The sequence below is a fragment of the Protomyctophum parallelum genome (assembly GCF_964188405.1).
Source record: "Protomyctophum parallelum genome assembly, chromosome: 2".
NCBI classification, from domain to species: Eukaryota; Metazoa; Chordata; class Actinopteri; order Myctophiformes; family Myctophidae; genus Protomyctophum; species Protomyctophum parallelum.
Window position 1 is genome coordinate 50,678,309 of NC_139699.1, and position 26,543 is coordinate 50,704,851.

General features: G+C 41.0%; 1 protein-coding gene across 4 annotated transcripts in view; it reads right to left on the minus strand.

Moving 5' to 3' along the window:
• Positions 1-10,936: 10,936 nt before the first annotated feature.
• myom2b (myomesin 2b) overlaps positions 10,937-26,543 on the minus strand; it is a 71,683-nt gene continuing 56,076 nt past the window's right edge. For all 4 annotated transcript variants that reach the window (XM_083758749.1, XM_083758748.1, XM_083758747.1 and 1 more), the window contains 6 exons: positions 26,476-26,512; positions 22,253-22,275; positions 20,443-20,498; positions 18,048-18,137; positions 15,728-15,853; positions 10,937-12,969 (listed from right to left, as the gene is read on the minus strand). In XM_083758749.1, the coding sequence (XP_083614875.1) occupies positions 12,745-12,969; positions 15,728-15,853; positions 18,048-18,137; positions 20,443-20,498; positions 22,253-22,275; positions 26,476-26,512 (557 nt within the window). In that variant the 3' untranslated portion in view covers positions 10,937-12,744. The remainder of the gene's footprint in view (positions 12,970-15,727; positions 15,854-18,047; positions 18,138-20,442; positions 20,499-22,252; positions 22,276-26,475; positions 26,513-26,543) is intronic.

The following is a 26,543-nucleotide window of genomic DNA, read 5'->3' on the forward strand; positions in this document are numbered from 1 at the left end:
CACAGAAAGATATAGTTGGGTATCATCAGCATAGAAATGAAAATTGACTCCGTGATTGGTAATGAGTTCGCCCAATGGCAGAATGTACAAGGAGAACAGCAGAGGACCAAGAATCGAGCCCTGTGGAACACCATAACTGATGTCGTGTTTGTCTGAGTCAAACTCGGCTAGATTGACAAAGTAACTTCTGTTTGATAGGTAGGAGGAGAACCAGGACAGGGCCGTACCAGACAGGCCTATCCAGTGCTCCAGACGCTGTATTAAAATTGAATGATCAATCGTGTCAAATGCAGCCGTTAAATCTAGAAGTAAGAGAACGGATACATGTTTCTTGTCAGCAGACACCCTAAGATCATTCATTACTTTTACAAGAGCTGTTTCTGTGCTGTGACCTTTCCTAAAGCCAGTTTGGAATTTGTTGTGCACATTATTGTTCTGTAGAAATACATCCAATTGATGAGAGATGCATTTTTCTACAACCTTGCCCAGAAAGGGTAGATTTGAAATGGGTCGATAGTTACCCAAAACAGAGGGATCAAGATTGTGTTTCTTGAGTAGGGGCCTAACTACGGCAGTCTTCAGTGAGTCTGGGAAGACGCCTGATTGTAGAGAGCCGTTTACAATTTTTAGGATATCTCCAATCACACTCTTTAAGAAAGGTGGTGGGAATTGTATCCAATGAACAGGAGGAAGATGTCATCTGTGATATGGTTTTGCGGGTCCAGTATGGTTCCCAAGCCTTTGTTGTCGAGCTGTTCCATCCCCACATTCCAAAATTGGGAATATTCAGTTTGACGGAGGTTGCCTGACTCCAATAAAAACTGGCCTGCAGCAGTGCCCTTTTTACATGCTGAGTCAGTGCAGCTTGGGTGGGAGGAAGGTTCTCAAGGGACTTTGTACCATTTGAGAAAAGCCGCTGTCTGGCCTCATCTACACTACTGCAGCCACAGCTCTTACTGTACATGATGACATGCATACGCTCCAGACGTTGCATATGAACAGGATCAGAGTTGATCTTCTCAGGCTCCAAGGTGAGGGCAACCAAGGTGTCTGTGAGATCTGGTGTTGCCTCCCAAGCTGCCCATGCACTCTTTTTCCCATGGCCAAGGAAGGCTGATGTAGTATCACATCCTGTCAGCGCATGGAAGAGAGGCAATGCCAGTGACTTCTGAGGACCCATTGCATTGCGGATTTCATGGACAGGAATGTCTCGGTAGCTTTTTCCACAGCCAAAGCCAATCCAAAGATCTGTGATCTTTAATGCATCAAAAAAGTGGATTGCAAGAATGACAACATCACCTTACGGACAAAAGCCTGTTTATGGCCATTGCGGCCCCAGCATGGGCCAAGTACCATTCTCGTGTCTGCTTCAGGATGGTTACAAGGCTTAAGTGTAGACAAATTGATTCCAGGCCTGTTGCAGAGAACATCATCATTAATCGTACACAGCAGTAGTTTACCCTGCATGTGACTTTCCATAATGGCTGTGAAGGATTTGACATCTTTCATGAACTTGACCTGCAAGCTATGTGCCTCTTCATGATGAGAAGTTGAGGATGGTGAGCTGATGTTACTATACACAGCTTCAAACTCTTGCACCAACCTGGCACTGTTTGGCCCTGCAAGCATGAATAGTGTGAGAGCTTCAGGCTTTTCATAGAGTCCAGCTGCTCCACCATAGGACTGCAGAATTTTGTTTGACTGCTCATGTGATTGATCCTTTGCAATCAAGCTGAACTTGTGTTCTGAACGTTGCACTACAAAATTCCCCTTAAAAAACTCTTCATAAATTGCCGGATATTTTTCCGGTAGTTCAACCATGTCTCGTACATGGATAGGTAACCAGCGGGCATAGTTTGTGTGATCCATCACATGAAACCAAGCACACAGTTCATCACAAACTTGAACATACAAATTGAAGTTTCCTTCACGAAGTGACCGAATGAATCGACACAGTAGTAGCTCTAGCTCCATGATGGTGGACCAGTACTTGAACTGTGGAAACTCTGCTTGAGCTCGTTGGTCCCACATCTCAAATGACAATGACAATGAAATATATCTGTAAGATACAGCTTTACATTCTATCTGTGTGAAAATATATGTGCAATACATTTTGGTGGATAATCTGGTGGTTTATCTCGGATAAATCTGATCATTCCAGTAGGTTTCTGATGCTCAAAAAACCTAAAATAGTTTGCCAAAAGTATCAAAAGTTAAGGAGAACCTAATTTTTACATGGCCGCCATCTTGGAAATATGCTAATTAGGTGTCCAAACACACCATCATATTTCTAATTGTCAAAAAAACATGAAATAGACACCAAGTTTGGATTTGTAGCTCATCTGGTTCAAATGTTGAGGCAAAAGCGTGTTCAGGTGGTGGCCATATTGGATCAGCCGCTGTGGCGACCCCAAAGGTCACCGGCGCGGGCGCCCTAGCCAAATCATTTAAGTATGCCCTGAGCTACACCTGTGCCAAATTTGGCGCTTTTAGACAAAAGTGAACGAACATACCCTAAAATCTCCCTAAGGGCCCCAACTATATCAAATCTGGACTATTGTAGCTCGCTCTTTACTGGCCTCCCAGCATGTGCTATACACCCCTCCAAATGATCCAGAATGCCGCAGCACACTTTGTCTTCAACTAGCCAAAATGTTCACATTTCCCCCACTTCTCTGCTCCCTCCAATGGCTCTGAGTTACTGCCAGCACACTGCGCACAGTACAAACCGCTGATGGCCTCAAAGCAACGGCACCCCCATATCTTCAGAGCCTGATCCCTCCCGCATGTACAGCTGTCCCTTTCTGTGCCACGCCTTATCTGTCAAACAAAACCTAAAGATGAATAGAAAGTATCCAACTGTTCCATGCAACATTTTTAGACTTGCATGGCGTGCCATATACAACAGCAGGTCAAATTGCTCAAACAAGTTCACACAATATGTCCCAAAGTAGCCTACTTTGCGAACACTGAAGGCACCACAGGTGTCGATTAGATTAGAAGTATAATTTGTATTCATACTCCAATGTTCAATGATAGAAACACAACTAAATTGTTAATAATCGCAAATGAATTCAGTGACAATGAATAAAATAATAATGGCGACACACGGACACATGGGGCACAAACATGACCTCCATCACCGGACTTCAGTTTACACAATGTTGTTCACATAAAGACAGATTTTTTTTTGTACCTTGAATTCTCTGGTTTGATCTGATCAACAGAGCTACTGTAGGCATTGTAACACAGAGATGCATTTCCCTTCACCAGGAGTGGATGATTATTATGGAAATGTCATCTATTCTAATTTGTCCTCATTTCACAGGCCCTTGCCCATCTTGAATCTTGCTAAACTACTGCATATATCTCCCAGGCATCCATCCATCCATGGATGGATGGATGCAGTAGTTTATGCAGCTAAACTACTGCATAAACAAGACAAAAGTCGATGCCTCCCACGCAACTTTGCTGTAAATTTGACATTTAAATGCATGCTTTCTATTTTACTTCCATCACCCATTCATGTAACCCATGAGTGTATGAATGTGGCGTGTGCGCGCATAAGTGTTTCCAGAATAAAAAATGTCCGCTTTCGTTATACGACACCCTAGTGTCCATCTGAGTCCGTGGGTGCAACATGTTTATTATTACAATGTAATGAATATTTGATGTGATGAATGAATGTACTGTAAGGAGTTTCAAAATTGTACTTTTGTATATGAGCCATTCTACCGAATTGGTTCAAATTCAGAGTTGGAAATTGGGTGAAATTTGTATGCTATTTTGGAAAAACTTTAACCATATTCATGTAAGCCAGACTCAAGCCAGCAGGCAATTATTATTTTGCCAACGGCTGATTCGGTCTAGCTTATTAGCCAGGCTACATGTATATTCATGTTGCACCAGATCTAAGGGACACATATTTAGTAAAGGCACAGTCAATTATCACATTGTATTTAAATAATTTATTGGAATATCTTTCCTCTCCCCAAATTTGTCACTACCGAAACTACATAGACTTTTACCTTCGAATAAAGATACTTATTGTCTTCACCAGGCCGAATGCATGGGGAGAGAGTATTATTTGAGGCAGTAACGTATACACGTACGAATACACATATATTATGTGCACTGTGCAAGTAACAGTGTGAGCAAAACCCACAAAGGTTACAGAAGATTGAATCATTTGAATGCAGTTGTGTTTTGTCCTTGTCGTTGTTCTGGGCTCTGACAGTCACTTTGGGGGGAGGGGGGGGGGGGGGGGGGGGATCTGTTCCTGAGCCTTGATCCCCAGGCTTTGAGACTCCAGGAAGAAATTAACTTTGTTTGAGACCTGTCTGCTATAGCAACACGCTCTCGCAATATCTGGCAACACTGATCTCCGTACCTCCACAATACAACAATGTTCACATGGGGTGACTGCGCCTGCTTAGGAGGCTTTATAGAAGTATAATTTCATTATACTGTGTGTGCGTGCGTGCGTGCGTGTAAAAATAGCTTTACGCATATTGTGCAGCATGCACATACATAAAGTATAGGACCCATGCATTCAAGCAAGCACCTCAAGGTGTGGCACCATGCATCATGACTGATTTACATATTACTTTACTATTTTCTTCTTTATATCCTTATTTTTCTATAATGTGTCCTTAATTAGGGGTTGTTATATTTTGCTGTTACAATACCAAGGAAGCAAAACCAAAACAAATTGACTCTTGTGTACTATAGTAAAATCTTGAATATATACCACTACTGGTGAGGCTTGGAATGTAGCCCTTGCTTGTTTACCTTTTCTGTATTTGGGACATCGACGTACCAAATACAGAAAAGGCTAAGCGTCATTGTTTTAAACTTAAAGTTGCAGGGTGACATATGTATAGTTTACACAGTTGGGACCGAAAAGGAATGGTTGTTTCACTCAATGAGCTGTATGAATAAACAGTACCTGCTTAACTTGATGTTGTTGTGTGGTTGTGAGTCAGTGATATGTCAGTTGTTGGTATCCATGGGCGATCCTGGAAGAACCTGATATGTAGGGGAGGTAGACTTTGGTTCGACATAGCATTGGTCCGACCGGATTAAGGTTGAGGGATGCATTAAAAAGACCGGATTAAGGTTGGTGAGGGATGCGTTAAAACGACCAGATTAAGGTTGGTGAGGGATGCGTTAAAACGACCGGATTAAGGTTGGTGAGGGATGCATTAAAACGACCGGATTAAGGTTGGTGAGGGATGCATTAAAACGACTGGATTAAGGTTGGTGAGGGATGCATTAAAACGACTGGATTAAGGTTGGTGAGGGATGCATTCAAACGACCGGATTAAGGTTGGTGAGGGATGCAATGACCGGATTAAGGTTGGTGAGGGATGCAATGACCGGATTAAGGTTGGTGAGGGATGCGTTAAAACGACCGGATTAAGGTTGGTGAGGGATGCGTTAAAACGACCGGATTAAGGTTGGTGAGGGATGCGTTAAAACGACCGGATTAAAGTTGGTGAGGGATGCGTTAAAATGACCGGATTAAGGTTGGTGAGGGATGCGTTAAAACGACCAGATTAAGGTTGGTGAGGGATGCGTTAAAACGACCGGATTAAGGTTGGTGAGGGGTGCGTTAAAACGACCGGATTAAGGTTGGTGAGGGATGCCTTAAAACTAACGGATTAAGGTTGGTGAGGGATGCGTTAAAACGACCAGATTAAGGTTGGCGAGGGATGCAATAAAATGACCGGATTAAGGTTGGTGAGGGGTGCGTTAAAGATGGAGTGCCACAATCTTTGTATTTTTCCAGTTTATCATGTGTCTATGAGGTGACAGTACTTCATTAGACACCCTGGAGTTGTTTTTATGTCCAATGGTGTAATAACCTTGTATTTAGGGTTTCTTCCTGGAGGCTGAACCCTTGACAGTCAAACGGGCCAATGAAATAAACAATCATTTATAATAATAATTAAGGTTGGTGAGTCGGTCGGTGTGAGCTTGCCACCATTGGTGTGGGAAGGGAGGACGCTGGTGTCGACTTTTCGCCGCTTCACCTCCCAATGTATGAATGAATGAACCATTGTGAAGTGCTTTCAGCACTTGGAAAAGTGCTATAAAAATGCAATTCATTATAAAGCATCCTCGTGCACAGTGTTTACATTCTCAGTTAAAGCATATCGACAGAGGGGAACTTTTTCACTGACTGATCATTTGCAGTTAAACGATCGCCTAGCAACTGAAAGCTATCCAGACAATGAGGAAACTATTCTTGGAAAAAAGTCAAAGTCGTCCTTGACAGTAAATGAGCGTGACATACATAAGACTTTTGACAAATTACACCATGTATTGCTTATGTAGGTGTTTTGTATTGTGTATTTCCTTCAATTGAAGTATTACCACATATTTGTGAAGACATAATATATTGTCATGTTTCTGATGACGTAGTGAAATATGGCTATATATAGTATGGCTCAGAGTCATTTTTGAAAGCGTAGTGGTACTTATTGATGTATATTTATTTTGTTGTTATTTATAGGTGTGCTCAAATGAACAGTATATTTGCATAACACATACAATAGAATAATACAGCTTATTTTTGAAGATAAATTGTAGTACTGTATAGGCCATAGTTTTGCTTGAAAACGTGAAAAAGTGATGCCATGCTTTGAAGACTTTTGTTTTTGTTCAAATGTGTTCTTTGGCTAACTTTCAATTCTGGGAGCAAGTTAACACAACTCGTGTGTGCCAAAGATGAATAAAACATTGTGGATGAATCAAATCTTCAGATAAGATAAAACTATGATAATGAAACCAAACCAGTGAGGCAGGGATTGTATGGAGCCTGGGTTTGGCCAAACCAAGAGTAAAACTAAAAATGTTTGGTTATTTTGAGTGACGGCAACATAGCTCCTCGATCTCTGTACCTCCCTCTGTTGCTCATAATGTTTATTTGATTTGTCCCTTGTCTACAGTATGCATATGGATGAATGATAACTATTCAATATCTATGCGACTATGATAATGAAACCAGTGAGGCAGGGATTGTAGGGACTGTTATTGTAATCCATTTGTAACTCAGAGTCCATTTGTGTTACATTTACACACTCTGAGTTAAAGAGGCCCACACCATGAATTTAAAATCAATTTTATTATATAAATATTGGCCTTTTATACATTTTTATACACGCTGAAGTCTGATAGGTAATGTGAATGTTCTGTCAGTCTGTTATTCCAAGGCATTTCAGCTGAAATACCAAAATGTCCTGCTATTGGAAGTAAGGTGCTATAGAGCGTCGCAGTCCCGCCAGTCATGATGACGACAGGCCCGTAAAATAATTTCCCATGCATTTGGATTTGCATGTATTTAACAAATGAACTGCTTCTGACGGAAGGTTCCGCCAGTTGGAAATCAACCGGCAACTGCTTCTGGCATAACGTTCCGTCTGATAAGCTTTATTATTGATATCAAACCGGATGGCTGATTTCTTTTTTCTTTTTTTTTTTGCTTGGTCTTTCCTTCTTTAGCGATCCTAGACGGGATCGCGCAACCACGCTGCCGTTCACCTCCCTTTATACAGGCTGACTAAAAAGCAGAATAACTCGAAATCTACGGAGCTCTCCATGGTTTGGATAGAGGTTGTTCAGAGGTCTTTGCTGATTATCTGGTGATCTAGATGGGAACATTGGCGCTTTCTAGAGCAAGGATGGCTTCATTTTAGCTCGCTAGCATTGACGCTATTTATTTAGCATCTAAGATTGCCGCCCAAACAGGATGTGAGTCCTGCAGTGTGTGTGTTACACTACAAACGGCTCGGCAGTCTGCGGTTGGCTCTGCGTCCAGCAGGGGGCAACAGGTGGGTTAAAGATCTCGGACAAAGCCAACTCGGATCATGACAAATCATGACAACAAACACAATGTTTTGGACCGAATAAATAATTAGAAGAAAAAAGGGCAGGGTGCATCACTTTTTTTGTTGTTTTTCTTCTTTGTAATTAATTGGCCCAAAATATTATGTTTATTGTCATGATTTGTCACTTGATTGTCACGAGTTGGCTTTGTTCGAGGCTTACAGATCTTTAAATAAATACTTTCTGAAACGTCTATGGGAAAAATTCATGGGAAATTATTTTCCGGGCCTGTCGTCGTCATGGAAGGGGGCGGGACTGTGATGCTCTACCGCTTATCCCCGCCCACCTTAGTCTTGGTAGAGAGAGGGAGGGACAGGGGCATTCAACGACCAGGGGAGAGACGCTTTGAAGCAAGTTTCCTGCTTTCCCAAGTCTGTCGGAGTGGACTCAAGCACGAGCCTCCTGTGTACTTATAGCCATTTGTTCTATAGCCATTTGTGCTATAGCCATTTGTTCTATAGCCATTTGTGCTATAGCCATTTGTGCTATAGCCATTTGTTCTATAGCCATTTGTGCTATAGCCATTTGTGCTATAGCCATTTGTTCTATAGCCATACAAAATACACCTCTCGAGAGGTGTATTTAGTATTTAGACATCAATTCTATGCTTGACTGCATGGGAGCCGTGCGGTGGAGGTCATGGAGGTCTGGTGTGATGTCTGATGTGATTACCGGTATCCCCACCTTGTTGAGATCCAGGGACGTGCACACATAGACATCAAAGCACGTGGGTCGGGGCTATTCATCAAAGATTCAGAGCCGTGGCACCGGACACCTACCCTAAACGCCGCCCATTTGACCCAGACGACGTTCAATCCCTAATACCGACCAGAAGAGAAGAGGTCAGCTGCCTGTGACAGGAGGACTAGACAAGTGTGTGGAAAATGAGAATTTGAATAACGACTTAAAAGGGAGACGGAACAAAATGTTAAATTGGAGGTTGAGGTTGTGTGCACACAGACAGCAGAATGTCTCTGCCCCTAGTTTATCTCATTGTTTGAACACTGCTACTTGAATTAGGACAGGCCTGCGCCTGTGTGTGTGTGTGTGTGTGTGTGTGTGTGTGTGTGTGTGTGTGCGTGTGGGGGGGGGGGGGCAGTGCATGTGTTTGTAAGATGTGTGTGCATGTTACCATACTGTCCCCATGTGGCGATCTATGGAACAGCAAATACCACAGAGCGGTTTGCTTGCACACACACACACACACACAGACACACACACACACACACACACACACACACGCTCCAATGACACGCTGTTATATTTGGAAACACAATTTCAAGCTATCAGAACTGGCTAGCTATTCCATTTAGATAGGAGCCCTGAGAGTTGTGTGTGTGTGTGTGTGTGTGTGTGTGTGTGTGTGTGTGTGTGTGTGTGTGTGTGTGTGTGTGTGTGTGTGTGTGTGTGTGTGTGTGTGTGTGTGTGTGTGCGCGCGCGCGTGCGTGCGTGCGTGTGTGCTCGCGCGTGCGCGCATGTGCAGTCCGCGCAAACCTGTTACATGCATACCGTCTGTGGTATCATATGTATAGAGATAAAGATGGTTTCTAACTTTCTATAGTGTGTGTGTGCGTGTGTGTGTGTGTGTGTGTGTGTGTGTGTGTGTGTATATATATATATATATGCGCCTATAATTAATTTGGGTGTCTGACTAGTGGGTGTCGGCTTTCAACTTCCCAACACTAAAACTCAGCTTCCCATCATGCACCTGTGCACAGTGTGAAGCTCCACAGCGCCACTTTCTCACCTGTTGGTACCCTAAACATATGGGGACAGACATACTGTAGATAGGGACAGACATTGCTGGTCATTGGAGTGGCTGCACCACTCAAAAACGTAACTGAGTGGTACATCATTTGAAATGTGACAGAAGTCAAACCACAGAAAATTTTACATTATTCTGATTGTCCTCATCTGTCTCTTTTATAATAATAAAAAACCACACACATACAATAAATAATAGCTGTTGTTCACTGGCATGGTTTTTTGATTGATTGATTGAAGTATTTGACAGTTTGCAGAATTACAGTACATTTCAAGTACAACTCAAATACAAAAACTGTTAACAGTTAACTGTAAACTGTTAACTGTGAGTGGACGACACCATAAAGCATTAGACGTACGAATATACACTTCTACATAGCCCAAAACAGGAAATCATCATAGGAGGTAAAAAGGGGAAAAAAACATATACAGTGAGTGGGAAAAGGGGTGGGTGGGGGATTCCGATTTTACGGGGGCCAGTTTCAAGTTGCAGCCGTCCCCAAGTGCCCTTTGAGAGCATTTCTTTTTTTTTTTTTTTTGCGGCTTACGCCTTTTATTGTTTTTTTTAAGGGACAGACAGTAGGCTGACAGGAAACGGGAGAGAGATGGGGGAAGACATGCAGTAAAGGCCGTGTCGGGCTCGGGAGTCGAACCCGCGGCACACTGCGACTGGATTACCAGTCGGGTGCCCAGACGGTTACGCCACCGCCTGGGCCTTGAGAGCAGTTTTGAAGGAGTAAAGGGATTCGCATGTCTTTATGACTGTTGGTAGAAATTAATTTAGTCCCTTGTTTGTGCCGAATCTGGGTTGCACATGGTTTGTTGAACTCCCTCTGGCATGGTAAGACTGGATCATCAAACTCATCACGACTTCTAGAGCAGACGGTGAGAAGTTCAGTCACGCGAGAGAGACTCGGAGTAGAGTCGCTGTTTATTCGCCTGGAAAGGAGCCAGCTTAGGTGGTTCGGGCATCTGGTTAGGATGCCTCTCGGACAGGCGTCTCCCTAGGGAGGTCCTCGAGGCACGTCCCACTTGGGAGGAGAGTCCGGGGCAGACCATGGCGCAGTTGGAGGAATCACATCGACTCACTGGCTTTGGAACACCAGGAGGAAGTTCACACATCAATAACAATAACATAACAATGACCCGATTCATAGCCAATCTACATGTTCACAATACAATGCTTGTAGGTCGTAGATCCTATTTTCAGTGTGCTCAACTAAGCAAATCAGACATAACTCTCTCTCTCTCTCTGCAAGAATGACACATGGGCTCAGCAAAGTGTGATGTCTTCCTTTTATTATAGCAACACAGACACAGGGTGGGAGGCTCTGACCCTTTTTTCTGACCCTTTCTTCTCCGACCCTCTCTTCTCGCGTCCCACCAGCATTATAGGGTCAAGGATCTCATCAACATCACGCTCCCAACAGCGGAGACACGGCTGCTTCCAACACAGCAGCACTGAAATGTGACGTGACTCATACCACTGTTTCTCCTATTAGCTGGCGCCTGGGCACTGTGAGAGGGTGCAACTACAGATGTTATCCACAGATTTTCTCTTGAACCACTTTTAACCCTGGCGTTCCTATTTCGGGCAGCGTGCCATTATAGGCGAGATGTGTCGTGTGATACACGTCAGCGCATATAGGTCGGCAATTTTCACTGTTGTGCAACGAAATATGCCGGGCGTAAGTGGTTAGCATCCTTCTAAACGCTCTTCCTCTCATTCTGGAAACAAACAAACCGGTCGACAAAAGTGGTAAATTAATTCATGTAATTTGGGACCCAATAGATGTTGAAGTAATTGTAATGTCAACTGTTAAAAGCAAGTTAGTGTGGGTCTCAGCAGGAACAGCTGACATTTTTGGAAAAACGGCTCTGCAGGACACTGGGCAATTACACATCAAAGCTCCGGAACCTAAATAATAATTATGACGAAAAGACTAACCCTGAGACATTTTAGGACAGCTTGGCTCAAACTCAAAGTTAGTTCCTACGGTTAAACAGAGTCCACCTACGATGCTAACATTATTATACTGTTTATACTGTACACTGCATACTGTTCAATCACTGTTTTCAATAACCTCTCTTCTTTCCAAGATATAGCTATATACTGGACGTGATTTATAGTTTTGTTTGGCCGTTTGTGTTTTCTTTTTCTTACATCTGTACACACAGCCATCCTGAAAATTATTATATTTCCATTCAATATCACTTTTAATCCAGTTCAGTTTCAGTTCCATTCACTTCACCAATGCTCAGTTATTGTTTTTTTTTTTTGTTCATTTTTTTTTTTTTCCTATGCATTTTCCTTTAATTATTCCATGTATTATTCATGTCATTTGTTTTTCTTTTTTTATTAATCTCCATCTTCAAGCATCTTGAAGCTTCAAGGTTCCCTGACTCGTCTCTGTCACAGTCAGTTAAACTCAATTTAAGTTCAACACTATTTCGTAGAACGTGATAGAAAATCAACTCTACACGGTAAAATCCTCAGTGTTCATCTATATATAGCACTACTTGTGTACTGCATCTCTGAGAGTGGAAAAAAAAAAGTCACCAAATGGACCCTCCCTTACAGGTCCATTTTGTGTCAATTGTACACTCTCAGTGTTAAATTAACACTGCTGTTTCTTTTACAGTGTATAAAGGCTCAATTTCAATTTAATTCGGTGTGGAGAAGCATTATGTGCATTAAGCCCGAATTCCAATACCCAAAATCTCGGCCACTCGCTCACTCACACTCGCTCACTCCAGCATGCCGGTGTTTACGGTGAAATTGGTGACCTGCCGTAAATATGTGACCATGTCTTGTGGACTTCACATAACTTACGTGGAGGTCTTTAAATATGTGGCCTAAATACCAGCTAGGTTGAACTCTGCTAATAAACAAACCACAATAATTTACGTTCGGACACTGACGTTATGTGATGTCAACACGATTGTGTTTCAGCAGGTAACTAATTTCACCGTAACACCACCAAGCTGGAGTGACCGAGTGTGCAGAGTGATCGAGTGGCCGAGATTTTGGGTATTGGGAATTCGCCTTAGAGTGTGCATTGTTTGACTTCCTTCCTGTCTGTGTACTTCCTACTTCTTCCTAGTGGGGGTGGGGCTCTTGACCCCCCTGCCGCTGGGTGCTTTGGGAGGGGTGGGGCTGGTTGCCGCCGCGGGGGGGGCGGGGCTCGCCGCAGCAGCAGCAGCAGCCTGCTTGGACTGGGGCATTTCGATGGGGAGTTTGGGAGGGATGATGGTTTTGCCGCTCACGGTCGGCTTGACTACTGGAAGCGTCTCACCGGATTTGTACACACTGACCTGATGAGAGACAGGACAATAACAGGGAGAGAGAGAGTTAGAAAAGTGGTTCCCAACCTTCACTGGATTCAGGGCCCTCTTGACGATATCGAAAGTGCTCCGCGTTCCACCCATCTGACCACTTAAAAGTAGGGTAAAGTGATATTTTTTGCTGATGTTAAAGCGTTCAGTAACAGGACTCGCCCCATCTCTCATATGAAGATATATAATGTTAGACATGGACGAAGATACTTGGGGCTGTATTTTGCGTGTCTTAAGTACCAGGTCTTATTCCCAAACTAAAGACCTGGAGGCGTGACCAATGCTCTTTGGCCACTCAGAATAGCCAAATGGCATTGATCACGCCTCCAGGTCTTTAGTTTACTCAAGTTAGGGAATAAGACCTGGTACTTAAGACACGCAAAATACAGCCCTATATAGAGTTCTAAAGTTGGACATAGACAGAATATTTACACAGTAAGAATATCATAATATGAAATAATTAAAGATATGCTTATGGAAAACTACAGGCAGAAATACATATTTACTGTATTAGTTATTGCACTAATATACTTATATACAGAAGTTTGTATGTATTATGCATTAAGCAGTAATACAGGAGAGGGGAGCGCTATACCAAGAGTGACTAGCACTGGTAAACTGCAGGCTTAGATCAACGCACCAGGACCAGTGCCAAATCTGCCAATATATCATTATAGCATGACCTCAAATGCATTATTGTGATTATACCACACAATTCCATTATCAATATTTATTATTAGCGCGTGTGCGTGCATGCTTGTGTGCGTGCGTGCGTGCGTGCTTGTGTGCGTGCGTGCGTGCGTGCGTGCATGCGTGCGTGCGTGAGTGCGTGTATGTGTCTGTCTGTCTGTCTGTCTGTCTGAGTATCTGTCCAGAGCTAATCTCTCAAACTGCTGGAGCGAGCAGCAATGAAAACCTTTTTGTGCACACTGCCGGTAAGCCAAGGAAGTCACTCAACCCTAGATTTTTTAAATCGGCCTCGTGGTGGTGCAATACCAGACTCACTTTACTTTTTGGCCTGTGACTCTTGAACCATATACCATCATAGGCCACACAACCAAAACATATTTTACTGTGGATTCCTTGGAATCACACAAAAAAGGTATGCATACAGACGGTATAGATTACCAGTAAGACACCCTGAGAGCAAGGTCTCGCTGAAACAACAGGTCTGTGAATGGCCATATAATTAAGGCACTTTTTCCCCCCTTTTTTTTAATTGACGTCTTTGGGGCGGGTAGGGCATAAAATGTGTGCTAATTAGTAAGGCCAGGCGGAGCCTCTGACAGGCCAGTTGGGGCCCAGGTAGGGCTGGGCCTTCATTTCCAGGCCTGTTGTGAACTCTAGTTTTGCGCTAATGACTTTGGGGCGGGCCCGTCAAGAGTTTGAATGGACAGGTATCAGTCAAAGATATCGAAGAGGAAGGACGGGTGGGGAAGGATCAACATAATGGAATGTCATAACAGGTCAGCCCCATATACTGTATGGAGATCTAAGGGTTTGACCAGGTCAGATCAACATGGTGTCCGTGAGGCCAGATATAGAGTTGCTGGCCAGCTCTATATATGCAGATCTAGGTGATGATCCAGACTTCTCCATGTATGGCTATCCAGGGTTTGAGGAGGTCAGTGTCAGTGTTGTGCCAATCAATCAAGGTCAGTGTCCTGATCTTCATATATGGAGACGCCGGCCATACAGTATATGGAGCGTGTCTGGACTGGACTGACTGACGGACGGACGGACTGATTGGACTGAAATACCTTTTACTACATAAATGTGACAAATGTCAATTAAATAGAAAAGCCCCTGCAAGAATGTTTGTTGCAGAAACATGATCTCGGTAGTCATCTTACAATGAGTGTAAAACTGCTTTTTGACATTTCAGTAGTCTAGACCAAGTATTTAAAAAGCAGGTGCTTAAGAAAGCCAAGTCCATTTTTACGGACAACTCCCATCCCCTCAGCTCTGAGTTCAAGCTGCTTCCCTCTGGCATTCGCCTAAAAGTTCCAGGGGCCAAAAGCAACAGGTATAAGTTCTCCTTCGTGCCTGTAGCTATCAAGGCTCTAAATGCCGATAGGAGGAGATAAATTGTATCTGTATTATTTATTTTTATTTTTTATACAACTTTCTGGAAAAGTTATGAATTATAATGTTACACTGATACCTTGAACTGCCATCCTGTTTTAAATGTTCTATGTGTACTATGTGCCTTTTGCTGTGTTTTTGTGTTTCATGTTACCTGCCTGTGTTATGCCTTGCTGTAAACCAAATCGCCCCACGGGGACAAACTAATAAATGAACCTGAAATGATACGTTTGACTTACATTTTTTGAAGGAGGGTGTATTTCTTAAATGCCATGTCATGAACGCAACATTCTGTTGAGGGGCCTCTATAGAGCATACCTCCAAAAAATAGAGAACAGATTCTACTACATTTCTACTCTTCTATATTCTAAATAACCCTAACAGTTTTCTGAAAAGCGTATGTAACCACATATCAGTGGTTTTCAAACTATGTACTCGGCCGCCGATCCCCATCTAAAAATATGTTGTTCCAGGGACCCCCCCAGATGCGTCCTCAGGTCTAAAGACTTGGATGGTTAGAGCGGCGCCATTACATACAAAGTCTGTAAACGGGCGCGGCGCCAAAGCGGGACAAACGGGACGAAAAAGGCGAATTTATGCACTCAGGTCTGAACGCAGTTTAAGTGGGTTAAATCCCGCCATTCCTACTCACCACAATGTCGACGGACTCTCCACCGTATTTGTTCTGGACGGTCATGGTATATCTGCCTGAATCGTCCATGGAGACTCCTTTGATGGTCAGACTGGCAAACCGTCCCTGGTCCAGGGACACCACGTACTGAAATAATAATTATTATTATTATTTCAAAAAAGAAAAGAAAAGAAAAGGCTAAACTTTTCATAAATTTAATCTAAATTCTATGTTTTTTATTTCAGTAATGAACAAATAAACAAAACAATCTTATTAAAACAAATATTTAAGAAGTAGTGAAAATATCTCCAAGCTCACAGCGCGGAGCGAAGAGACGTGTTGTGAGCTTGTAGATCTGCTATTTTCCCTAGTTTGGATCCTGGGAGAATGTCTCATTTCTGTTTTGGGCCGTACGGGCTAAAATGTTTGGAAACCACTGCTGTAGTCTAGACTTGCTAAACTGGACCTGAATTTTCTCTGTCTATACCAAATCTCTTCGCCAAAAAAGAAGCCGATCTGTAGATCTGCTATTTTTGGATGATGTTCGCACCAGAATATGGACGCTGGGGGGTTATAATGCTGGGAAATATGAAGACAAAACCAAGTGTATATGAGCCACTGTGTCTCCGGAGGAAACGTTTTGCTAGTATTGCTTCACTCCCTCCAATGGATTCCAGAGAATATTTTTTTATTTGATCTATTTTTATGCACCATAATTATGTTTTGTTGAGATATTTGGGAGATTTATCCCATGTTGTATCATACATAATTATGCATCATACTGTACTGTAGGCTACTTGTGTTATTGTAGGAACCCCATAGAGGCTTGAAGAGATGCCTTTTGGATCTCATTTGCAGTATACTACTGTATATCAACCCTTGTATCTAAAAGGTTTTCAGTTTTCCACAAATGAATGCGTTTTTATGCATTTAAATATTTGTAAGACAGTGTCACACAAAAGTAGCAAAACAAAATTGCCAATCTTAAAGCTCACAAGCATGTGAGCTTCTAGATCTGCTGTTATTTTTTTAAATGTAGCATTTTCACAATTTTCAAAATAAGAGCTCAAATGGGAAAAATGCTGGCGTGAATTAGATCCAAATCTTTCAATAAATGCTAGCGCTAGTATTAATTAATTAATTATACATTTTTTCTGTTCTTTTTTCACCTAAACGTCATTATTGATGTTCATTGCAATGCCATTGGTCATGATATCTGCATATAAATACCCCCCACAGAGGCTGAAATTCACACAAATAAAAAATCTCTGGACTCAGACTCATAGGTTAATTTATTTTAACCTATGACCTTTGACCTTTAACCCTGATAAAAGTAAGTAAAATAACTGTAATATATGTTTTTTTGTGATCATTAGAATGTCTAGAACATGTTTTATTTATTATTGTGAAAGATATCCCCCAAATGTAAATTAATGTATTATTATTTTAATAATTATTATAAATGTGCATAACATGTTACATCATTCATCATAGTAGTAAAAAGTAGTATTAAGGTTGAAATCTCTTTTTTGCAAGTAGAAATGAACCCGGGTGTTACAAGGCTAAATTGCTATTTTGGTCACATACATTTGGGAAGGCACCCCGTAAGGCTTGCCAAATTAGTTTGGTAGAGCGGAGGGCGTGCCTCAATGGAGATGTCCAGGCACTGAGGCAGGCTGCCTCATCTCTCCTTATTCTCTTGCATCTCTTTGTAATTTTCCTATAATCAGCAGAAGTGAGTGAGTGCCTGTCACTTCCTTATGTCCATTGTGTTTATATAATTGTATAGTCAAAGAAGTTATTTGTGCCAGGCATTGTGCGGCGTGCGCGATTCCATTTGCTCATTTAGTTCATCACCCCATAGCGCAGCAAATGGGGTTTAGTTTAATCCAATTTACCGAACCTTCCTTTTTGCTTCATACCGTTCCGAGACGGCCTACACGCACGATCTATATACCAAATGAAAGCCCTAATTTCGTAGTTTACACATTTTTTAAATGGCCGAGATTTGAGCGAGTTGTGACTCAATGAAAAGAACGGCTCTAATTGGTTTTACTTTTCACTCTCAAGAGTTAGATTATTGTTAAACTTAATTTACAAGAACAGAAGTCTACACAATTAGAAGTCTCTCTAATTAGAGAAGAATTGATATTTTGATCAACCTTTTCTTGTTATCTCTCCTATGTGGACAAAAACTTGGACAACTAAATATCCTACGTTTTAGGTCTGAGAGGCTAAATGTCATCAAACGGTGGTCGACCGTGACTCAAATGCAGAATAAACAATGGACCTTGACAGTCAAAGGGTTGAAATTAAGCCACTGCTCTACTGTAGCATTTACCTGATCATCTGGACATACGTCGGCACCGTTCTTCATCCAAGAGACCTGTGGCTTGGGCTCTCCACACACTGTGCACGTCAGACTGAGGGTCTGTGTATGAGAACAGAGGCACCGTTAGCTACATGCATGCTGTATACACACACTATGCAGGTCAGACTGAGGGTCTACAGTAGCTAAATGAATGCTGTTTACTGTACGTATACACATTCACACTGAATAAGCAATCCAAAGGGATGCAATTAGGGATGCACAATATAATCAGTATATAGCATAATGGGAATCGGCCATAAAAATGCCATATCGCTATCGGAACGGTCTCAAAATAATCCAGATTATTTAATCGGTTTTCGCCAGCAAAAACACATTTTAAAATGAAAAATTCGTCAATGAGTTCAATATAAATCAAACGTGTCTAGTACCTCTAGTCTAGAACAAAAGCCAAATCAAACATTTTTCGACATTTAATTTGTGTACTCATCTCATTTAGTTGTGAAAACAGACACTTGGAAAAGAGTATAGGCTATTGATTGGATACTTTATTAACAGGCTTTGGGCCAAGCCCCTAGTATAGGGCCTAGGCTCGTTTCTATTGTGGTCCTCTGTATAATATCGGAATCAATCGGTATCGGCAGATATGACCCTGCAAATAATCGGAGATCGAATATCGTTTATAATTTCATAATCGTGCACCCCTAGATGCAATACTAACTATACATTCAACTTTCTCAAATACACATGCACCCATGCATGCACAGTTGCACACACAAACGCGCACTCACACGAACACACACGCAAACACACACTAGTGGTGCGTGGGCCAAGTTTTTTTCATAACCTGCCCGTCCCGCCCCGCCACAGGAGCCAACCCGCAAAACAATCTATGAATGAATGACCCGCCCACCCCACGATCGGCAATAATCCATCCAATGTTCCGACAGTAAAATCGGTAAAACCCCGAATGGGCCAGTTATAGCGCCACAATGAGGCTCATGTGAAAATGTTCAATAGGCATTTCTTCCTCTGCCAGGTGGGATTGTGCATGCAAATTTCCCCTCAAATTACATTCTGCGTTCATGATTTGAGGCATTTTGTTCAAAAGGACTTTGGAATGCAATCTTAGCCAATGGGGATTGAATATGGGGAAGCGGACAGGTCCATGTTGATCATATGCCTGTAGAGATAGTGTATACTGATTTGCGTGATGTATGGATCAAATGTGTACGAGTACTATAAATAAATGTGTTTTGCAAAAATCTGCCTCATGGTGGCGCTATAACACGCAGTTGTGGAAAAATTGGGCCAGAGGTTTGTCTTTGGCATCAATGTGTGCACAGTTTGGCATCGACCAGGTCAACGGTGCCGGAGATTAGCTGTACACAGACGGACGGACGGATGGACGGACGGAGTGCAAAACATACTCTATCCATGCTGTCGACCTGGTGGAGACAATAAATGTCATATGCCGAGAGAGAGAGAGAGAGAGAGAGAGAGAGAGAGAGGGGAGGGGAAGGGAGAATTAGAGAGTGCGCGTTGCGTTTACAATCAGTTGAGGAAACAGCCCCATACAGGTTCGGTTTTAGGATAGACAATTCATATTTTCCCTGTCCTTTAGAACTGTGTACAATACATGACGAGAGAACATTAAACCATGTGACAGTGAGTGTCCTGACCTCCTACAACAACATTACATGGGACATAAATGGCAAATGGTGAATTTATATAGCGCCTTTATCCAAGGCGCTTTCCATAGATTGTGTATTACATTCACCCATTCACACACACATTCATACACCGATGGCGGCGGAAACCATGCAAGGCACCAACCAGCACATCAGGAGCAAATAGGGGTTCAGCATCTTGCTCAAGGACACTTCGACACGGCCCGGGTTCAAACTGGAAACCTTGCGGTTACCATCCAGCCACTCTACCCCTGAGCCACCGCAGACATAAAGTTGACGTGCAGCGATCGGTCCAGGATATCAGGAGCATATCAATAGTGGCAGCTGTAAATACTTGATCAAATAAGCAACACATTGACAACAGAGAAACGGGGAGAGCAGGAGAGAGGGAGAGAGAGACACAGAATAGGAGAGGGAAAGAAGGTTCCACAATGCTTTTTTCCTCCATTTTGGGGGGGGGGGGGGGTTGACACACCGCTCCCACCCCAAGATAATTGCGCTGAGAACCTTGACACGTCCGTCCACACCACGGGTCAACCCACGGGACCTGCAGGCAATGTTCTGGCCCGTGTATTGCACGCACGCACGCACGCACACGCACACGCACACGCACACACACACACACACACACACACACACACACACACACACACACACACACACACACACACACACACACACACACACACACACACACACACACACACACACGCTACCTTCTTTTCCATGATGGTGACCACATCAGGCAGGCCTCCCACGACCTTACCACGGTCTGAAATCAAAGCCAATTATTATTTTATGATCATTTCTTATGAAATCGTTTTTTGTCTTTAGAGGGACGGCCCTTACTGTCACAAAATGCTGCCAACTTTTAATGCAGGCACCGAATTGAATGTGACGTTCCCAAACAATGTCCTCCTCGCCATTAAGATGAAAACTATTGCAGCGAGCATGCAGCGAAACGTAAGCCTGATTTACACATTAACGAAAATAGTGAATCTACAAGCTCACCACAAATTGAAAATAGTAAATCTACAAGCTCACCACACATTGAAAATAGTAAATCTACAAGCTCACCACACATTGAAAATAGTAAATCTACAAGCTCACCACACATTGAAAATAGTAAATCTACAAGCTCACCACACATTGAAAATAGTAAATCTACAAGCTCACCACACATTGAAAATACGTTGAAAGTATAAATCAGGCAAAAGCTAAATGTGAGATGCAGAGTGCAGACAGATAGAAAATGGAGTGAGTGATACACAGGATAGTGATGGAGAGAGAAAGATTATGGGCCCAAGCTACCTTGCACGCATCCTTACCCTAAACTCAGTAGTCATATTTTACTATTTGGAAAAACATTTTGAAATTGTTCAACTAGCCGATCTACTGTACACGACACGATGTGAGCTTATAGATCGGCTATTTGAAATATTAACAAAACGTTTAAAAAATGGACTCTTTTTGATACAGAGACAGTCATGGCGGCAAGACTAACTGTTCAGGAGAGGAGAAAAACTTTTTTTTTTTAATCCAAAATGAGCTAATAGAACAGGCGCACTCTTCACATACTAGAGCATCTGAGCATGTCTGAAATGAATGTAAATATGAAATAAATGCTTAAACATGTGTAATGTTAGAGTCCACAGAAGTGAACTTTTCAAGCCTGTTTTCTCAACTCGCTGTTTTCTGCTTGATATTACCCTATAAGCCATATCTCCAAAACTGGTGGATCAAACTGAACCAATATGCCAATTTGAAGCTATGATTCCCTGCTTTCACATGGCATGAAAAAACAAAAAACAAACCAAAATCAATGACTTAGCCTCAGTCAGAAACAAATTGTAAAAAGAAAAAGTTAAAAAGTATCACACCCGTGTGAAGTGAGGACCGCTCTTATCATCGTACATCATCCATTCATTGTCAATGGGAATTTAACCTTTGTGTAGGACAAAAATAGCCGGTTTTCTCGTCCACATATGACGTAAATTCTCCATGTATACGTTTAGGAATAAGGGTTAAGGCGGCGTGCAAGATAGAGCCCTATGTATAGAATGAGAGAGACACCCAGGCCACTGGCCTAGCGGTCCGGGCACCTAGGCTGCAATGCAGCCTGATGCCGCGCCGCGGGTTTGAATCACGATCCCGGCGACCTTTGCAGCGTGTCAATCCCTATTTCTCTCTCTCTCTCTCTCCCACCTCATTTCCTGTCAGCCAGGTATCAATAAATGCATAAAAGCCCCCGAAACAATCTAACAGCATAAATAAATAAATGAGGAAGGTATATAGATCAAGAGAAAGGCAGAGAGATAAAGAGGAACAGAGACAGAAATAGTGGTAGAGGTTTGGGACACGAGATATGTCATGTTAGACTGGGACATTATGAAGATAGGTAATGTTGGACGTAGACTGGGACATATGAAGATATATAGTAGGCTGAGGAACTTATAAAGATATATAGGTATAGTGTTATAATGTTGGACATAGAGATCGCTAAACAGATAAAGAACATGGACTCACTCAATTCCGCGTACGCCTCGGCTCTGAAATGCACAGAAAAGCATGTTAGATAGGATTCTCCATTAGAAACATGTTAGATATAGGATTCTCCATTAGAAACATGTTAGATAGGATTCTCCATTAGAAACATGTTAGATATAGGATTCTCCATTAGAAACATGTTAGATAGGATTCTCCATTAGAAACATGTTAGATAGGATTCTCCATTAGAAACATGTTAGATAGGATTCTCCATTAGAAACATGTTAAATAGGATTCTCCATTAGAAACATGTTAGATATAGGATTCTCCATTAGAAACATGTTAAATAGGATTCTCCATTAGAAACATGTTAGATAGGATTCTCCATTAGAAACATGTTAGATAGGATTCTCCATTAGAAACATGTTAGATATAGGATTCTCCATTAGAAACATGTTAGATAGGATTCTCCATTAGAAACATGTTAGATAGGATTCTCCATTAGAAACATGTTAGATAGGATTCTCCATTAGAAACATGTTAAATAGGATTCTCCATTAGAAACATGTTAGATATAGGATTCTCCATTAGAAACATGTTAGATAGGATTCTCCATTAGAAACATGTTAGATAGGATTCTCCATTAGAAACATGTTAGATATAGGATTCTCCATTAGAAACATGTTAGATAGGATTCTCCATTAGAAACATGTTAGATAGGATTCTCCATTAGAAACATGTTAGATAGGATTCTCCATTAGAAACATGTTAGATAGGATTCTCCATTAGAAACATGTTAGATAGGATTCTCCATTAGAAACATGTTAGATAGGATTCTCCATTAGAAACATGTTAGATAGGATTCTCCATTAGAAACATGTTAGATAGGATTCTCCATTAGAAACATGTTAGATAGGATTCTCCATTAGAAACATGTTAGATAGGATTCTCCATTAGAAACATGTTAAATAGGATTCTCCATTAGAAACATGTTAGATAGGATTCTCCATTAGAAACATGTTAGATAGGATTCTCCATTAGAAACATGTTAGATAGGATTCTCCATTAGAAACATGTTAAATAGGATTCTCCATTAGAAACATGTTAGATAGGATTCTCCATTAGAAACATGTTAAATAGGATTCTCCATTAGAAACATGTTAGATAGGATTCTCCATTAGAAACATGTTAGATATAGGATTCTCCATTAGAAACATGTTAAATAGGATTCTCCATTAGAAACATGTTAGATAGGATTCTCCATTAGAAACATGTTAGATATAGGATTCTCCATTAGAAACATGTTAGATAGGATTCTCCATTAGAAACATGTTAGATAGGATTCTCCATTAGAAACATGTTAGATAGGATTCTCCATTAGAAACATGTTAGATAGGATTCTCCATTAGAAACATGTTAGATATAGGATTCTCCATTAGAAACATGTTAGATAGGATTCTCCATTAGAAACATGTTAGATAGGATTCTCCATTAGAAACATGTTAGATAGGATTCTCCATTAGAAACATGTTAAATAGGATTCTCCATTAGAAACATGTTAGATATAGGATTCTCCATTAGAAACATGTTAGATAGGATTCTCCATTAGAAACATGTTAGATAGGATTCTCCATTAGAAACATGTTAGATAGGATTCTCCATTAGAAACATGTTAAATAGGATTCTCCATTAGAAACATGTTAGATAGGATTCTCCATTAGAAACATGTTAGATAGGATTCTCCATTAGAAACATGTTAGATAGGATTCTCCATTAGAAACATGTTAAATAGGATTCTCCATTAGAAACATGTTAGATAGGATTCTCCATTAGAAACATGTTAAATAGGATTCTCCATTAGAAACATGTTAGATAGGATTCTCCATTAGAAACATGTTAGATAGGATTCTCCATTAGAAACATGTTAAATAGGATTCTCCATTAGAAACATGTTAGATAGGATTCTCCATTAGAAACATGTTAGATATAGGATTCTCCATTAGAAACATGTTAAATAGGATTCTCCATTAGAAACATGTTAGATAGGATTCTCCATTAGAAACATGTTAGATATAGGATTCTCCATTAGAAACATGTTAGATAGGATTCTCCATTAGAAACATGTTAGATAGGATTCTCCATTAGAAACATGTTAGATAGGATTCTCCATTAGAAACATGTTAAATAGGATTCTCCATTAGAAACATGTTAGATAGGATTCTCCATTAGAAACATGTTAGATAGGATTGTCCATTAGAAACATGTTAGATAGGATTCTCCATTAGAAACATGTTAAATAGGATTCTCCATTAGAAACATGTTAGATAGGATTCTCCATTAGAAACATGTTAAATAGGATTCTCCATTAGAAACATGTTAGATAGGATTCTCCATTAGAAACATGTTAGATATAGGATTCTCCATTAGAAACATGTTAGATAGGATTCTCCATTAGAAACATGTTAGATAGGATTCTCCATTAGAAACATGTTAGATAGGATTCTCCATTAGAAACATGTTAGATAGGATTCTCCATTAGAAACATGTTAGATATAGGATTCTCCATTAGAAACATGTTAGATAGGATTCTCCATTAGAAACATGTTAGATAGGATTCTCCATTAGAAACATGTTAGATAGGATTCTCCATTAGAAACATGTTAAATAGGATTCTCCATTAGAAACATGTTAGATATAGGATTCTCCATTAGAAACATGTTAGATAGGATTCTCCATTAGAAACATGTTAGATAGGATTCTCCATTAGAAACATGTTAGATAGGATTCTCCATTAGAAACATGTTAAATAGGATTCTCCATTAGAAACATGTTAGATAGGATTCTCCATTAGAAACATGTTAGATAGGATTCTCCATTAGAAACATGTTAGATAGGATTCTCCATTAGAAACATGTTAAATAGGATTCTCCATTAGAAACATGTTAGATAGGATTCTCCATTAGAAACATGTTAAATAGGATTCTCCATTAGAAACATGTTAGATAGGATTCTCCATTAGAAACATGTTAGATAGGATTCTCCATTAGAAACATGTTAGATAGGATTCTCCATTAGAAACATGTTAGATAGGATTCTCCATTAGAAACATGTTAGATAGGATTCTCCATTAGAAACATGTTAGATAGGATTCTCCATCCATCCTAAAGGCAACAACTTTAGGGATGTTAAAATGGGAGTCATATTTTCTGTTCTCCTAGTTTTAGTTAAACGTCTAGCAGCAGTGTTCTGTACAATTTGGAGCCATGGGCGGAGCTTGGGGGGGTTCAGGGGGTGCACTGCAACTTTAATACCTTCTGGCTTCTGACTGTAGTTTGTAATTATCTCTCTTATCATGATATGATGACTCGCTGTACGGCTGTAGTGCATGTGTGTGAGCTGCTGTACTACCTAAATAACTCATTTTTAGGGGTTAGGGCATTGTAAAAACGCTAAAATAATAAAATAAAGGTTAAAAAAATCGCGCGCGCACGCACAGCGTGCGCGCGGGTGTCGTTGGCCAAGCAGTCGCACCCCCCAGCGTCAACTTCAAGCTCCGCCTATGTTTGGAGCCTGTATTTTTTTTTGTTTTGTTTTGTGTAAGGCATTTGAATACACCATTGCACATTCTACTAGGTGCAAGGAAATGTAAAAGCACGTGTAATGGTGTAATGATTTTGGTGTCTCTGAAACGTCAGTCGACTAACGGGAGAGCAATTAACACCATCAGAGAACTACTGTATTCGACTGAAATGAGCAACTGCATGCATGAAGTAATTAAAGTTAATTAAAGCAAAAACAAAATGATTTCAAGATTTGAATAAAACTCATTGGCTCAGTAATTGGCTCATTGAGAATCAATGTGAAATATTTGGTATAGTCACATTATGCTTTTTATGTGTTTGACACATAACACAACATTCTGGAATTACGCAAATAGATCACAACTGTATTACTTGCTGGTTGCAAGCAAACATTTAGTAAAAACTGAATTACAAGGAAAAACATCTTAAGCAGTCACAATATAAAATGGGTGGACGAATGAAGTTAATCAAAAGTATTTCTAACTTGAGGGTAAGAAAGTTGTGGCAAGGATTACAAAATAAAATCCTCAGTGATAATTTAACTCAGAGTGTACAAATGGAACCAAATGTACACGGGTTCATTTGCATAATACAATACAAACAAATACAAGTACAGTTTTATTTATCCAATGAAATGGATGAATTAGTTTGCCCAAACATGTTAGAGAGATGCAGTCTTACTTGAGTTTCATGAACTCGGCAAAGGCTTTCTCAAAAACTGAAAGAGAAAAAATATATGCATCCGTCTT